The sequence below is a fragment of the Rana temporaria genome, chromosome 9 (genome assembly GCF_905171775.1).
Source record: "Rana temporaria chromosome 9, aRanTem1.1, whole genome shotgun sequence".
Lineage (NCBI taxonomy): Eukaryota > Metazoa > Chordata > Amphibia > Anura > Ranidae > Rana > Rana temporaria.
Genome location: NC_053497.1, coordinates 54,162,117 through 54,179,889, shown reverse-complemented (window position 1 = coordinate 54,179,889; position 17,773 = coordinate 54,162,117). Strand labels below are relative to the sequence as shown.

The 17,773-nt window shown below is 41.7% G+C and overlaps 1 protein-coding gene across 1 annotated transcript; it reads left to right on the top strand.

Moving 5' to 3' along the window:
- Positions 1-2,373: 2,373 nt before the first annotated feature.
- On the top strand, positions 2,374-15,045 carry LOC120913528 (lymphocyte antigen 6G-like). Its single transcript, XM_040323510.1, has 3 exons — positions 2,374-2,484; positions 12,221-12,325; positions 14,616-15,045. The coding sequence occupies exons 1-3, from the start codon at positions 2,427-2,429 to the stop codon at positions 14,810-14,812; spliced, it is 360 nt and encodes a 119-aa protein (XP_040179444.1). The 5' UTR covers positions 2,374-2,426; the 3' UTR covers positions 14,813-15,045.
- Positions 15,046-17,773: the final 2,728 nt, after the last annotated feature.

Here is a 17,773-nt window from a genome sequence, read left to right as displayed (position 1 = left end):
GCCCCTGCCATTATTTTGGATTACAATATTCAGCATAAAGATGTGGAAAAATTGATCAAAAGACATTGGCATATTTTGAAAGAAGACAGGCATTTAAAATCCATATTGCCAGAAAAACCTAATATTGTGTATAAAAGAGCCCCAACCATAAAAGACATTTTGGTGAAAAATGTGGTTGACCCTCCACCTAAGAGTGGTTATACATTCTTTAATACGAAGGGCTTTGTTCCCTGTAAATATTGTTATGCCTGTAAACATTCTAAAGGTCCTCAAAAGAAAAGGACTGAGTTCATCTCCACCCATACAAATGAATGTCATACCATTAATGACTTCATTAGTTGCCATACTGAAGGGGTGGTATATGTTCTCCAGTGCTCCTGCAACTTGCAATATGTAGGAAGAACGAAGAGAGCATTAATGGTTCGAATAAAGGAGCATGTTGTTAATATAGAAAATGGCTTCCCGAAGCACAACGTTAGTAGGCATTTTGCGGAGAAACATAATAAAGATCCTAAACAACTAATGTTTTGGGGGATAGATAAATTCAACAAGCCATGGAGAGGAGCCCATTTGGTTAGGACAATAAGTCAGAAAGAATCTCAGTGGATTCACTCTTTAAATACTTTAGTGCCTAATGGGTTAAATGTTGAGTTCGACGTCAACTGTTTTTTAAGCAATTTTTAGTTGTTTTAGATTTCTGGTTTAGAATGCAATGATGTGATCTATTCATTGGAGGGGGATTCACTTGTAAACGCAAGGGGTATCACTCACTCCAGTCTAGTCCAGTACCTCATCCACAATTCAAGATTTTATGTATTTTACATTTTAATATTTTAAATTTTATCTTGAAAGGTTATTAAAATTTACAGACTACCATCAATTAATAATTGGATAATGTTTAGGACCCCATTGGTTAATTGTTATGAAACGTTTATCTATCCAATATTGGTGTCCTTAGTCTGTTATCTTGTCATTTATATACATATTTTATTTTGACAAGTTTTAATGTGGGTTTTACATTTAATTGAATATAATTAATTTTTGGCATTTTGAGTTGTGCATATTCAATATGTCCGTTGTTTTTAGCGTGACATGGTCTGGTCCGTAATTCCGTTACGTCACCAGTTCAAATAAATAAATAATTTTTTCCCTTATCTTTGCCCTTCTCTAAAATGGCCGCAGCCTAGCTCTGTTCAAATGCCATTTTGTAATCTAAAATGGCTGCTGGACCATTTCCTGTTTGTATCAATATAAGGCAGTATCCATTAGTCACTCAGTAACCTCCGATGAAGTCACGTGTCGTGACGTAATGCATAAGGTTAGATGTGACCGGAAGTGACGTGACACCCTGACCGTCCACCGGAAGTGCCGCTGTTTGGCGTTTTATTCGTTTTTTCAATGTAAGCACATTTTTACCTTTATTAAATTTTAAAGTGCTTGCATACTTCACCATGAGAGTTTTTTATTTCTACATTTGCTCCTGATACACCTTGTGGCTATCCTGTGGAGTCGACTTCGCTGCGCCTGGACCTATACTGGTATTGGATACAGAGAACGCCCCTCGATTCTATCTCAGCACTGGGAAGATTCCGTGCAACACGTGTTACCCACTGTTTGGATTCTGTTCCCGTTTTGGGAGGATTTCGTTGACACGCATGACCTAGTGTCTGGAGGTAAGCGCACTGCGAGCCCAGGCTAAGCAAAGAGTTATCAAGATTGTCCACATTGATGCCCGAAGTGCAGAAGTTTTGTTTATCACTGGCACACTAGATTGATTTATCCAAACTTTGATTTATATATTTGGACTTTTATTTTTGGATCTATTATCAGTTTTGGGTTATTTCACTAATTTTGAATTCACTGCATATCTTTATTGATTGTTATCAGTCCCCTATGGACTGTCTTTATATTCACTTTTAGATTTTCAGTTTGCGCTCATCATTATTTATTCAGACTTTTGTTCTTTGTTCTTTTCTTTGCAGCCATGTCTGCTCCAGCAGCTCAGAAGAAAAGGAAACTAAATTTTTCCCCACAGGAGAAGGCAGTCATTATCAGGGCCAAGCTCTATTTGTGGGAGAAAAAAAATATATACATTTTGATTGCGTACAGTGTTGTATGACCACACAATTTCCAATTAAAATAGAGCAGTGCCAAAAAGGAAAAAATGGCCTGGTAATGAAGGGGATACAATTTTTCAAAGGTCAAGTGGGTAAAGTCTCTGTACAATAGCCAGAGTGATGTATGCTGTTGTGAAATCTAGAACAAAAGGAAAGGTTCAGCTTTTGGTGTTTAAACACATCCGTATTGTGTAAGATATTTATTGGTTTTTGGTAACTTCCTCAAAGTTAATTATCACATGTGACACCCAGATGATTTAAAAAGCAAATCAGAACACAAATTAGGACATTGCACGACATTGGAGAGCCATGCAGCACAAATATTTCTTGCTCGCTGTCCTAGCCTTCCTGCTCAGCTGCCAGGCAGGTAAGTCAAATGATCAGAATATGCAGAGACTTCCACTGTAATATTATACTTGCGTCTTTTGTTTATAATATTGTATTATATTTGTGTATTCAAGTTTTATTTGTAATTTAAAGAGGAACTATGTGCAAAATCAAACATGCCATGTATGATGCAGTTTGTCACTAAAGGGGTAGTAAACATCACTAGATCACTACTACCTATTATTAAGCGTATAATAATGCTTACCTGTGGGTACAAGGAATATCTCCTAAATGTGTACAGTTTAAGAGATATTCACATCTGTAGCAGCTGGTGACCTCACCACTGCATGCGCACTGCAATCTGAATAGACGGTTGCCATCCATTCAGAGTGCCATGCCGTGCTCGTGGCTCTAGAAGGGAGGGTCAAGTGGCACAAAGGGTAGTAGCTGTGGGGGATGATCAGATGGTGGGTAGGATAGGCTTCTCTGAAGAGGAGGGTTTTCAGGTATCCTCTAAAAGCTAATAGAGAAGGAGATAGACAGACATATTGGGGTAAGGAGTTCCATAGGTTTGGAGAGGCCCTGGAAAAGTCCTGGAGACGAGATTATGACTTTAACTTTCATTCACAACTTTACTACAGCTTTAATACAGCAGTTTTCCTGAGCTTCCATTAACACCGATTTTATACCTGGCAGAAAATCGACTTTTCTACTTGTGTTAATAGGGTGACAACACTTCATACTCCAAATCAGCATTACAGCATTGTCAACAGATAGACAGGGTAGTTTTAGGCTAGGTTCACACCTATGAGTTTTGCTGGGCATTTTCCTTTTTCTTTTTCTTTTTTTTACGTTTTTATTCAATTTAAATTTGTCCAACAAAGAAAAAGGAAATAACACATATGAATTTTTTACAAAGGTCCAAGATTATGAAAATATAATAATAAAATATAATTTATTAGTCAAAGTAAATCTGGCTGCAAACAGTACAGTACACAACGAGCAACTACTATTCTAAATTGTGCAGGATAAAGATCTAATCCTAGCTTATTTATTTATTTATTTATTTATTTATTTATTTATTAAAATGCTTATTGGGAGCGCAGTCATTACCAGAAGGCCTCGATGCGCTCATAGAACCAACATATACAAGTACAAAACACATCTCTCATTACTGTAAGATAACAATATAAAACCACATAATAACATTTAAAAGAACTAAAAAATACTACTATCTTACCCTAATTAGGGCCATACACTTGAAGAAATAAAAACGTTTTTAAAAAACGTCCTGAATTTTAATAAATCCTTCTCACGTCTTATGTATAAAGGTAGAGAGTTCCAGAATAATGAACCATGTGCATCCAGCGTCCTCCCTCCACATTTAGTTCTTCTAAATTTAGGGACAGTCAGATTGGCCTGATCAGCAGATCTCAATGATCTGTTGGGAACGTAACAGGTACATTTTTCTTGCAGATACCCTGGGCCTATCTTATGGATAGCTTTGTGGACGATACAACCCACTTTGAACAAGACCCGTTCAGCAACCGGTAGCCAATGCAGGGCTTTCAGAGACGGTGTAATATGCTCCCGACGACCCACACCAGTTAATAACCTAGCTGCAGCGTTTTGGATCAGTTGAAGCTTATGCAGAAGGGTTTTTGAACACCCCATGTATAGCGCGTTACAATAGTCCAGCCGACTACCAATAAAAGCATTAATCACGTAGACTTTGTCCACCTCGTCAATGAAATGCAATGTAGAACGCAGGAGTTTCAGTTGGTAGTAACATGCGCAATGATTCCCAAGTCCCGAACCTGGGCAGCCGGGGGCGGGGATGGCATAAACGAAACCGGCCAAGAAGGAAAATCAGTCAAACTGGTTTTGCTCTGATTACTAATAATAATAATACATTCTGTTTTTGAGCCATTAAGTTTTAAATAATTGGCTCCCATCCAGGACTGTATTTCCTCCAGGCAGGATGCCAAATCTACCTGGACTTCCTCATTTTTAGGCAGCTTAAAATAAATCTGCGTATCGTCTGTATAAACGTGAAAGCTAAGATTATGGTGCCGAATAATATATAGTAGCGGCCTTATGTAGATATTAAATAATATCGGCGATAGCGCCGAACCCTGAGGAACCCCGCAGGACAAGGGGCTATTGGATGAATAATACGTCCCTAGTCTTACCCTCTGAGTTCTATTCTGCAGGAATGAGGCCATCCATGTCAGTGCCATGTCCTCAAGCCCGGCCACAGACACCAGCCTTTCCAGAAGTCTGGCATGATCTACAGTGTCAAATGCAGCCGAAAAATCCAGCAGTATTAACGCTGAAGCCTCATCGCTGTCCATGGCCCATAGGCAGTCATCTTTAACTTTAATCAGGGTAGTCTCTGTGCCTCTACCAGGACGGAATCCAGACTGATATTCATCAAAAATATTTTTGGACTCCAAGTGCGGCTGAAGTTGCCATACAACAGCTCTCTCCATTATTTTAGCTAAAAAAGGCAGGGGCGAAATTGGTCGGTTATTACTTAGATCGGACCGTAACACGTTAGCCTTTTTCAACAAGGGGATTATAACCGCCTGCTTCAAAATACTTGGCACTGTTCCAATAGCAAAAGACATGTTAATAATGTCTGCTATAAACGGTGCCAAGGTAACAGCCGAGTCCTTCACCAGCTGCGCAATGCAGGGGTCAAGCGCTGACGACGAAGCTCTAAGCGACTTGAGAATAGTCAGTATCTCTGCACTAGTTACCGCCGCAAAACAGGTAAAACGTACCCCTTTGTATACAGGAGAACTTTCTGAATAACAAAAGTCAGGTATATTATTTCTTATGTCTATTATTTTTTGCTTAAAATACTCTGCTAACTTCTCACTTAATTCTGGAGCTTAGTAATGCCATTGCTGGTGTTGGAGATATTAAACAACCTGTAAAAGATGTGAATATACATTAACACATACAGTACATGCAAAAAATAGTGATATAAGTAATAAATGATCAGACACTCTTAATGATAAATGGAGAATGAAAAAAAAACAATAAAATTGTGATGAAAAAATAAAAGTCCATGAAAAAAAGAAGAAAAAATGTCACAGGTGGATTAATCCTATATAGTCCAAAATTGAAACCATAGAAACTTCAATCTCCAAACGGTGAGGGATACTAAAGCAACCCGAAAAGTGATGATAGGGAAACACCTCCACCTTAATGATGTACTGCCTCTTACCAAATGGAGTTGATCTCTTATCACAGGAGATCAAAAACGCATGTATGCTGGTTAGGTGTCCAACAGGGAAGGCATCAATACGATACAGCCTCAATCGATGTATAATGCAGGATGCGCCATAAAAAGAGAAGAGGAGATATACAGATTTACGTGTGATAGAAAGACATTAAAGGAGTTTTGTATCCCAGAACAATGACTTTGGGATTAGAAGGGACAATCCGCATTCCGTGTGCGGAGAAGACTATGGAAACATATTTGAAAGTCTGTATAGCCTTAACCACTTAAGGACCGAGCCTGTTTTTCAGACTCTGGGGCAGATCCACAAAAGGATTACGCCGGCGTATCTACTGATTTGCCGGCGTAATTTAAAATTTCCGCGTCGTATCTTTGTTTTGAATCCTCAAAACAAGATACAATGGCATCTGGGATCGATTTGTACGCCTGTCGGATCTGCAATTTTTCGGCGGCCGTTAGGTGGCGTTCCCGTCGAAATCCGCGTCGAGTATGCAAATTAGCTAGTTACGGCGATCCACGAACGTATGTCGGCCCGGCACATTTTTCAACGTCGTCTCCATTCAGCTTTTTCCGGCGTATAGTTAAAGCTGCTATACTGAGGCGTACTCAATGTTAAGTATGGCCATCGTTCCCGCATACAATTTTGAATTTTTAACGTCCTTTGCGTAAGTCGTTCGCGTATAGGAATTTGCGTAGAATGACATCACCGTCGTAAGCATTGGCGGGTTTCGGTTTCATTTCAAACATGCGCACTGGGATACCCCCAGGGACGGCGCATGCGCAGTTCCAAAAAAACGTTGTTTACGTCGGGTCACGACCTATTTACATAAAACACGCCCCCATCACTTCCATTTGAATTCCGCGCCCTGCAATACTTTTTGTTACACCATATTTGCACAGCGGTCTTACAAGCTCACTTTTTTGGAAAAAAGACAACAGTTAAGTTAGCCCAATTTTTTTTTATATTGTGAAAGATAATGTTACGCCGAGTAAATTGATACCCAACATGTCACGCTTCAAAATTGCGCCCGCTCGTGGGATGGTGTGAAACTTTTACCCTTAAAAATTTCCATAGGCGACGTTTAAAAAAATCTACAGGTTGCATGTTTTGAGTTACAGAGGAGATATAGGGCTAGAATTATTGCTCTCGCTCTAACGATCGTGGCGATAGCTCACATATGTGGTTTGAACACCGTTTTCATATGCGGGCGCTACTCACGTATGCGTTCGCTTCTGCCAGCGAGCTCGTCAGGACGGGGCGCTTTAAAAAATAATTTGGTGGTTTTCCATATTTATTTTACTTTATTTTATTTGTTTTAAAACTGTTTAAAAAAAAAAAAAGTGGGTCACTTTTATTTCTATTACAGGTCCTCTTAAATATGAGATCTGGGGTCACCGGAGAGCAGCGGGCCCTCTCCCGCCGCCAATAAAAGTGATCTTACGGTGAATCCGCCACAGAGACCACTTTTATCTTGTAGCGGACCGCCCGCTGAAGAAGATACCAGGGTTATGGTAGCTATCTGCTACCATACAACGGTATTCCTCTTCAAAGTGCCGACGTAAAACTGCAGCGGGCGGTCCGTAAGTGGTTAAGTACCAGCTATGTAGTATTTTTTGTGATATATCCCAGTGATTTATGCAGGATGAAGCTTTATTGTTAATATGTATTGCTTTTTGCCATTGTTCCCAAGAAAAGTCTTGGGATAGTTCAGCATCCCATTTTTTAATAGATTGGCATTTGTCTTTTAGCAGAAAATCAGTCATTACTTTGTAAAAGAAAATTATGCCCTTAATCTTTGGTTTATTACATGAGGTTAAGAAATTCCAGATTATATCAGGAATTGTTATTGTTTTATTCAAGTAGGGTGGTAGAAAGGATGCTAATCTAGTTTGTTTGTCCTTTACCTCAATGGGTAAAGGAGTATAATAGTTATAACCTTGTAGAATTAATTTTTCTATAGAAGCATTGGGGTTCTTAAAGGAAAAGGTACAATAATTGGGCTACCAATAGATTTCATTTTCCAGGCTGCCAGCTTAGACCTTATAGTGAGTGAGTTGGGAGAATTTAGCTTGGGTATCAGAACTGATGGTGCTACAAGGGCTTGGAGGTCAGACCCTTTTACAAACTCTTTTACTATATTTACCCATAGCTTAAACTCTTTTACTATATTTACCCATAGCTTAACTTCAGGTTCTGTAAACCCAAATCTCATTTGGTCTAGGATAGTAAATAATAGCTTTGTATATCAGGTAGTCCCATACCCCCATTTTTTTTTTGTGAGATACAAGGGTTGAGAATGCTATGCTAGACTAGTGTCCAAGCCATACATAACGTTGCACTTTAGATGAGATCTGTGATTTTTTTTTTGGAGGCATCACTATAGGTAAAGGCCTAAATTGATAGAGTATCTTGGGTAGAGTTTGCATTTTAAATGCCTAAATTCTGCCTATCCAAGATAATTGGATTCTACTCACTTGTTCCAGCAGTTTAGGAAAATACACAAAAAAAAAAAACTTGAAAGTAGGATATGTTAGTTGGATTCCTAAATAGGTAATAGATGTTGTACTCCAGCTATAAGGAAAATTATTTTGTAAATAGTTAGGGGTCTCATTATCGATGTTCATGGGTAGTACAAAGCATTTTATAAAATGAAGCTCTTCCAAAGGAGTCGACCAAGTCTTGTGTTCTAGTTAGAGATGAACTAGAAGAGGATAAAGAAAGGATAATGTCATCCACAAAGAGACCTATATTACCTATCTGTATGCATTTATCAAGAGAATCAGATTTCATAATTTCAGCGAAAGGTTTAATGACTAAGTTAAAAAAAATCAAGGGTGATAAGGGGCATCATTGTTGTGTGCCATTGGTAAGATCAAAGTTGTTGGATAATGTACCAGATGTAAATACTTTAGCAAGTGGGTTTACATATAAAGACCTTATGGCTTAGTGTATAAACTCTGATTAACCAAAATGTAATAAGGTTTGAGATATATATCCCCAATGTATTCCACCAAAAAAATTCTCTGTATCTAAAGCTAAGAGCAGAGAAGGCGTTCATTTGTTTTCTACATACTGAATTCATGATTTTCCTAGTACCGTCTGGAGCTTGTCTTCCCTTTTACAAAAGCCTACCCATTTAGAAACTATAAGGTAATGCATTACACCCGGTAGTCTATTAGCCAATATTTTTGAATATATCTTGAGATCTGTATTCAGTAGCGAAATTGGTCTAAAATTCTGAGGAAAGTTAATGCATTTGCCCAGTTTAGTTAATGTAATAATCACTACATTACTTTTCAACCTGTGCATTTTTTTGGAAAGGGTCAGGAACTTTTTTGCCCGCAGCGGGTCGCATTTTTGGTTCCGTAGACTTCAATGGAAATGCAGCAGAATGATTTTTTTTTTGCTGGTTTCTCCTGCATAACAGACACCTCCAAAAAATCCAAAATGCACTGGGAAAACGCATCAACCGTAACCTGCATAGGTGTCAATCTAGCCTTAGTCTACATTCACATGAGAGTTCTCCTGGTCACATACAAGCTCCTGTGTGAATGTAGCCCCTAGATGGACATCTGACAGATAAATTAAAACCTAACTCCATCAAATACTTTTTAAACAGTTACAGCAACAGTATTTTTTCTTTTGAAAAATAAAAATTGTTTAAACTTTATAAATAAAACTTGACTGTTGCAAGTATCCCATTTGCTGAGCAGTTTGGTCTGCATGCAATTATGCATAACATATAAATAAAGGCATGGTAGATAAAAAAAAGGTATTCATAATTTAATATTTTCGTTAAATGTACTAACCACATACAGTTCCCAGAGTACAATATTTTTACGGTAGTGGTCCTTTAAGATTTACCTGAACTTTTGCCCTGCCCTCACTCGAAAGATTGAGATAAGTCATAGGACCTGATGGGTCTACAAGATGTGTGTGCTAGGCATGTGCAAAAGGGAAAATTTTGTTTCGTTTCGTTTTAATTCGTTATTTAATTAATTTCGTTAAGTTAGGTTCGTTACATGTGTTAAATTCGTTTTCGGAACTTTCGTTTCGTTTTTTGACCGAATTTCTAAAAATCCGGTCAAATTCGAAAGTATTTCGACCGGATTCGACAACAAATAGTCTCTTTTCGAATATAATTTCGAAATTAGATCGGAATTCGAAAAAAAAAAAATTCGAATTCCAAATCGAAAACCCGCGGATGAAATTCGATTGGAATTCGAAAAAAAAATGTTTGTTTTTTTTTTTAATTCCAATCGAATTTCGTCCACGGGTTTTCGATTTGGAATCGAAAACGTTCGTTCGGATTCGGTAAATTTATTAATATTGCAATTCGGGAATTCGTATGCATCCGAATGTCCGAATAATGAAAAATTTGTCCGAATTTCGATTCGGAATGAAACGAAATGCACATGCCTAGTGTGTGCCAAATAGATGATGGGGGCAGCTGCTATCTCCTACTGTTTACTTTCTTTGATAGGATTATTTGACAGGAAACCACATGAATATTGGAAAATCGATCCCTACAGAAGAAAACATTGAGGCTGGGTTCACACTATACTACACGATTTTCATCCTACTTTGCTCTGCGACATTGGTCCTACATTGATCCTACATTGGTCTTACATCCATCCTACTTTCATGAACAGGATACTACTTTGATCCGACTTTGCCCTGCGACTTGAAGTCCGACTTTCAATGAGCGGGGATCCGACTTGGATCCCTGCCAATATCAGGCACTGTGTTTGATATGAATCTTGAGGGGGAACTCCACGCCAAATTTTAACAAAAAAAATGGCATGGGTTCCCCCTCCAAGAGCATACCAGGCCCATGAGTCTGGTGCGGATTTAAAGGGGAACCCCCTACGCCGAAAAAACAGCGTGGGGGTCCCCCAAAATCCATACCAGACCCGTATCCGAGCAGCAGCCCGGCAGGTCAGGAAAGGAGGTGGGGACGGGCGAGCGCCCCCCCTCCTTAACCGTGCCAGGCCACATGCCCTCAACATAGGGAGGTAGGTGCTCTGGGGCAGGGGGGCACCCTGCGGCCCTCCCACCCCAAAGCACCCTGCCCCCATGTTGATGAGGACAGGGCCTTTTCCCGACAACCATGGCCGTTGGTTGTCGATGTATGCGGGCGGGGGCTTATTGGAATCTGGAAACCCCCTTTAACAAGGGGGCCCCCATATACCGGCCCCCCACCCTAGGTGAATCAGTATGCGACGTCGCCTTCTTCTTTCGTCGACGCACCCTCCCACTGTAATGCCGGGTGCGCAGCGATTTATATAGGCCTCTTATGATGTCACAGTCCCAGAATGCTCCGGGTGGTGACGTCACCCGGCATTACAGCGGGAGGGAGTGTCGAGTCAACACTGGAAGAAAAGAAGAGGGAAGAAGAAGGCGACAGGAGAAGAAGGCGATGGAAGACCGGGCTGGCCGCCGCTAGTAAGAGAGCTATAAAGAAGATAGCGGCGGCGCAGCCTGGCAGAAGGCACCGGAGAGCGGGAGAAGAACCGGGGAGCGCAGAGAACAGAAGAAGAGAACGGAGAAGACAGAAGAAGACCCCCGAAGTCAGAAGAAGACCCCTGGAGAGCGGAGAAGTCGGAAGAAGACCCCCGGAGCTGACTAATAAAATATTTTAAAAACCTGTGTAGTGTGTTTATTTTTTTTTACACTTTTCCTCCAGGTGAATGGGTAGGGGTACGATGTACCCCATACTGATTCACCTAGGGTGGGGGGCCGGTATCTGGGGGCCCCCTTGTTAAAGGGGCTCCCAGATTCCGATAAGCCCCCCGCCCGCATACCCTGACAATGGCCAGGGTTGTCGGGAAGAGGCCCTGTCCTCATCAACATGGGGGCAGGGTGCTTTGGGGTGGGGGGCTGCAAGGGCACCCCCCGCGCGGTTAAGGAGGGGGGGTGCTCGCTCGTCCCCACCCCCCTTCCTGACCTGCCAGGCTGCTGCTCGGATACGGGTCTGGAATGGATTTTGGGGGGACCCCACGCCGTTTTTTCGGCGTAGGGGGTTCCCCTTTAAATCCGCACCAGACCCATGGGCCTGGTATGCTCTTGGACGTTTTTTTTTGTTAAAATGTGGCGTGGAGTTCCCCCTCAAGATCAGCAGAGTACTAGTCGCATGCCAAAGTCGGAGCGTGCAAGACTGCGTTCCGACTATGATCCGAATTCAATGATATTCAATGGAGTGCAGTAGGATCAAAGTCGGACCAAAGTAGTACAGGGAGCATTTGCAAAATCGCTCCGACTTGTGTCGGACCAGTTAAGACGGCTCCCATAGGGAAACATTCATTTTCACACCTCATGCGACATGAGCTCCCAATGTCGGAGCGTTTGTCGGACTAGTGTGAACCCGGCCTCAAGCTGATCTTTGCAATATTATGGAAACCAATCAGCATAGTCTGATACATTTACAGTATAGGTTCGAAAGTTAAAGAAAAAGAATGTGACTGGTTGTTAGGCCCAATTTTATTCTTTTAGATGCTCAAAATCATATTTTTTTTCCTTTTATAGGCAGTGCTCTGGAGTGTTATCAATGTGGCGGTGATTGCAAAAGTAAGACAACGTTGACGTGTCCAATTGAAGGAATGCGATGTTTGTCGGTCACTGTGAAGGCTGGTGAGTTGTCTAACAAGTACCACCCCAAAGAAAAATTACTCCAAACCAGGATACCAAAGTTGAACTGTAGCCAGAACTTTTTTTTACATTTGGATATACTAGGGAAGGATTAGAACCAATTATGAATGTCACTGCTATCCGAAACACTGTTGGAAATAATTCCCCTTAATTTTTTTGTTTGGTTACAAGGGATGGACAGAAAATTATAGAAAATCAGCAACAGGGAAACCAGGAGCAATAAAAAGCATAGAGTGGTTCCAGTCTCAGTGTCTCACCTATTCTGCTTTAAAGAAAATCATTTTTATTTTTGTCTGTGTTGCTTTTGGCGAAAGGGACAGTGAGGAAGGGAAATCTCTCAAATGGAACTCTGGATAGCAGTAAAAACTCACAGGAGTTCGAACCTATCCCATACGGCTACAATCACGTCAAGTATCGTATTTGCCGGTGTATAAGGCGACTGGGCGTATAAGACGACCCCCTAATTTTCCAGCTAAAATTTTGGTTTTGGGATATACTCGCCGTATAAGATGACCCTTTCCTACTAGTCTGTCTGGAAGCTGAGGGGTAGCCAGAACAACCACTGACAGGAATCCCACTGTGCCATTGCATGCCTCACTGTGCCATTGCATACCTCACTGTGCCCATTGCATACCTCACTGTGCCCATTGCATACCTCACTGTGCCCATTGCATACCTCACTGTGCCATTGCATACCTCGACGATCCCATACCTTATCCCTGTATGCATAGTCAGTCAGACTGCCGGCGTCCATTATTCAGAAGCCACGCCTCCTCCTCGTGCTGTTCCGTGATAGGCGGAACACTCAGTTTCCCAGCAGAGCCTGTGTTTGGTGTTCCACCTATCACAGATGTCCTCTCGTCCGAGGCCGAGGATGAGAAGACATCCATGATAGGCGGAACATTGAACAGAGGCTCTGCTGGGAAACTAAGTGTTCCGCCTATCACGGAACAGCTCGAGGAGGAGGCGCGGCTTTTGAATAATGGTCGCCCGCAGTCTGACTGAGACAGGTACCGGCGTATAAGACGACCCCCGAGTTTTGAAGCAAGTTTTTAAGTACAAAAGGTTGTCTTATACGCCGGAAAATACGGTATAAACTTTCCCATTCAAATTCCATTACTGAAAAATTTTAAATAAACATTTGGCCACAGATACACTTTAAATATAATAAGTAGAATGCCTCATATAACATGCTTTTTGCGTTTACTTGTTAGGTCTTTTTGAATATTATACAAGCTCCTGTTGAGATTGAGATTCTGAAATCACTGGGGTAGATTCAGGTACCTTTTGCGCCCTCTTACGGAGGCGCAGCGTACCATTTTAACGCTGCGCCTCCGTAAATTACGTGCGCTACGCTTCATTCATGAAGCAGTAGCTACGTAATTTGCGTGGGCGCTCCTTAAAAATGCCCGGCGTAAGGGCGCGTAATTTAAATGATCCCGTAGGGGGCGTGGATCATTTAAATTAGGCGCGTTCCCGCGCTGAACGTAGTGCGCATGCTCCGTCAGGAAACTTTCCCGACGTGCATTGCGGCAAATGACATCTCAAGGACGTCATTTGCTTCAAAGTGAACGTAAATGGCGTCCAGCGCCATTCACGAATCACTTACGCAAACGACGTAAAATTTAAAATTCGCGACGCGGGAACGACGGGTATACTTAGCATTGGCTGCCCCTGCTAATAGCAGGAGCAGCCTTACGCAGAACCCGACGAACGCAAATGACGTAAAATGCGTACGCAGGGCTCGCGTAGGGTTGTGAATCGGCGTTAGTATGCAATTTGCATACTATACGCTGACCACTACGGGAACGCCACCTAGCGGCCATCGTAAGAATGCAGCCTACGATACGACGGCATAAGAGCCTTATGCCAGTCATATCTTAGGCTGCAGTCGGCGTAACTGGCTTTCTGAATACAGAAAAGTCGTTACGCCGGCGCAACTAAGCAATTGCGCTGACGCAATTGCTTTCTGAATCTACCCCACTTTCTGGTGTATTCAACAAGGCATTGACAAGAGGAGCAATGATTTTCAAAGTGCAATAGCACATATCAATCAATCTGTATGTGTTTAGTTTTATTAGGAAACAGCATCTTAGGTGTCCTGACCATGTGGAACAGGGAACATTTTAAGGGAAATTTGGAAGAAGTAGACAAAAATAGAGCTTGATATTGATATGAAAGAAAATGTAATATTGTGGTTATGCATTTCAATTTAATTGTACAATCTTTTCAAAAAGTGTCTTGACTTGCTTCTGTCTTTTTTTTTCTATAGGAAATGCAGAGCAAAAAGTTAAAAGCTGTACATTAAGTCCTATATGTGACCAGGATTATTCTGTCCCTGGCGGCTCCGTGTCTGTCAAGCCAACCTGTTGTGACACTGATCTCTGCAACTCTGCCTTCAAACACGTGATGTCCCTGGGCACTGCTGTCCTCCTGGCTCTGGTGTCTCTTTACCTCTCTCAGTTCTGACTGGGTCCTGCACACACAATATCCAATGGTCAAGAAGTTGGAAGAGCATCCTGGGAACTGTAGAATAAATCTTTAACCAGTGCACGCCCATGGCTTGTCCAAGTCTACTGCTCTCTACAGTTCTGTTGTAACCTGCTGCACCACTATATTCAAAGTATGAATCCTTAGCATTTGTGTGTTGCTTTTTTACTGGTTGTTAACATTAACAAATAAAGTATGTTTCATTTCTTATAGTTAAATGTGTTACTGAATATTTTTTAACAAGACTGTCACCAACTTAAAGTGGAGGTACACCCAAAAAATCTATTTTTAACATTACATTCAGCCGAGTTGTCCTAATGACAATCGGCTGTTTTTTTTTTTTTTCGTACATACCGTATTTTCACCGCCGCTTCCAGGTATGTCTTCTGCGGGACTGGGCGTTCCTAATTGATTGACAGGCTTCCGACCGTCGCATACTGCGCGTCACGAGTTGCCGAAAGAAGCCGAACATCGGTGCGCAAGCGCCGTATAGAGCCGGCTTCTTTCAGCAACTCGTGACGCGCTGTATGCGACGGTCAGAAGCCTGTCAATCAATTAGGAATGCCCAGTCCCGCAGAAGACATACCCGGAAGCAGCGGTGAAAATACGGTATGTACGGGGGGAAAAAAAAAACCAGCCGATTGTCATTCTGACAACTCGGCTGAATGTAATGTTAAAAATTGATTTTTGGGTGAACCTCCGCTTTAAAAAATTGCAGGAAAAATTACAGAAAAATCATGTATTTTACATGCTTACATACAACATTTATCCTTTCCTCTTTTTTTTTTTTTTGCATTGTGTCTTTGAACTTGATAGAAAATTTGACTACATCAGGAAGACACACCTCCTTACCACAAGCCCCTCCCTCCTTGTGCATCCTCTCCACTTCTGGGAGTGTTTCTTCACTCTGTGCTGGCACAGCTCCGCTGTCCTTCCCCTCACCTCTCTATATATTTTTTTCATGTAGCTGTCATGGAGGGGAGAGAACAGAAATATAAAGTGTAATTTGAGCGACAACTCTCAGGCTTTTGGGGCTGCTGACAACACAACCAAAATGGTGGCAGTCAGCAGCAGTCTCAGGGCTTTTGGATGTCTACACAAGGGAGAATTATAGATAAATAATATGCCTAAAATACATAAATTGCACATATTCTTACAGAAGAATGTTGTGGAAATGAGTGGTCTTCAGACAGGAACTCATTAAAAGTACCAGTCATACATAGGAGGAGCAGGGAAGAGACAAGAATGGCGCAAACATGTTTCCTGTTCATCCTGTACACAACATCAAGGTCCCTATTTGCCACCCAGGCTTATTCTGACATTTTTCCCCTACATGTAAAAATCATATATTTTTTTGCTAGAAAATTATACAGAACCCCCAAACATTATATTATATTATATTTCTTTTAGAAGACACCCTAGAGAATAAGATGGCGGTCGTTGCAACGTTTTATCTTGCGCGGTATTTGTGCAGCAATTTTTCAAACGCGTTTTTTTTGTTTAATGCATTAAAAAAAACAGTAGTTAGCCCAATTGTTTTCCATAATGTGAAAGATGATGTTACGCCGAGTAAATAGATACCTAACATGTCACGCTTCAAAATTGCACACGCTCGTGGAATGGAGCCAAACTTCGGTAAGTAAAAATCCCCATAGTCGACGCTTACATTTTTTTTGCAGGTTACATGTTTTGAGTTACAGAGGAGGTCAAGTGACAGAATTATAGACAAAAAAGAAGACAACTCCCCCTAGGTGGGACTTTAAAGGCCAAACAAAGTGTTAAGATACAAAAAGGTTTATTAAAGGCAGGCATACACAATGGCACTTGGTGATAGTACACGTCGCAAGCGTCCAATGTACATATAAAAGACAAAAAAACAAACGTTAAAACAGCACATGCCACAATGGGTGTGACACCTAGACAAAAAACTCTCCTATTGGATGATAGATGAATGCCCGACGCGTTTCTGGAAGTAGACCGTCATCAGGGGCCTTACTTGAAGAGTAGTGCAGTAGTGGTTCTTTCTTTCACACAAACCAAGTCATCTCGTGGGTATAGACCCTCCTTGGCTGCCTATATCTATACCTGTAAGGTATACCATGTGTGCTTCCTACCAGTGCCCACCAACCCCGCCCACCCTCGCCACCTACCAGTGCCCACAGTGCCACCTACCAGTGCCCACAGTGCCACCTATCAAAGTCACCAATCAGTGCCTCATCAACAGTACTGCCCATCATTGTCACCTACCAGTGCCCATCATTGTCACCTACCAGTGCCCATCATTGTCACTTACCAGTGCCACCTATCAGTGTCCATCAGTGCCATCTATCTGTGCCTATCAGTAACACCCATCAGTGCCACCCATCAGTACCGCCTTATCTGTGCCTATCAGTACCGCCTTATCTGTGCCTATCAGTACTGCCTTATCTGTGCTTATCAGTGACCACCAGTGCAGCCTATCAGTGCCGCCTCATCAGCGCATATCAATTAAGGAGAAAAATTACCTGTATGCAAAAAAAACGTAGCAAAATATAAAACATGATTTTTTTTTCTAAATTCTCAGTATTTTTTGTTTGTTCAGCAGAAAATAAAAACCCCAGAGGTGATCAAATACCGCCAAAAGAAAGCTCTATTTGTGTGAAAAAAATGATAAAAATGTCATTTAAGTACGGTGACATGGCCAGGTGACGTGGCAAGTGCACAATCCTCAACTTGTTGCAGGTGACGTGGTCAGGTGACGTGGCAAGTGGACAATCCACAACTTGTGGCAGGTGACGTGGCCAGGTGATGAGGCCAGGTGACATGGCAAGTGGACAATCTACAACTTGTGGCAGGTGACGTGGCCAGGTGACATGGATTGTAGACAATCCACAACTTGTGGCAGGTGATGTGGCCAGGTGATGTGGCAGGTGACGTGGCCAGCTGACGTGGCCAGTGGAC

What these genes read in the sequence shown, in the direction of transcription:
- LOC120913528 (XM_040323510.1), top strand. Translation starts at nt 2,427, where the DNA reads ATGCAGCACAAATATTTCTTGCTCGCTGTCCTAGCCTTCCTGCTCAGC. An exon ending in CCTGCTCAGCTGCCAGGCAG is followed by an intron (nt 2,485 to 12,220) that starts GTAAGTCAAATG and finishes TTCCTTTTATAG; the next exon opens with GCAGTGCTCTGGAGTGTTAT. An exon ending in GTCGGTCACTGTGAAGGCTG is followed by an intron (nt 12,326 to 14,615) that starts GTGAGTTGTCTA and finishes TTTTTTCTATAG; the next exon opens with GAAATGCAGAGCAAAAAGTT.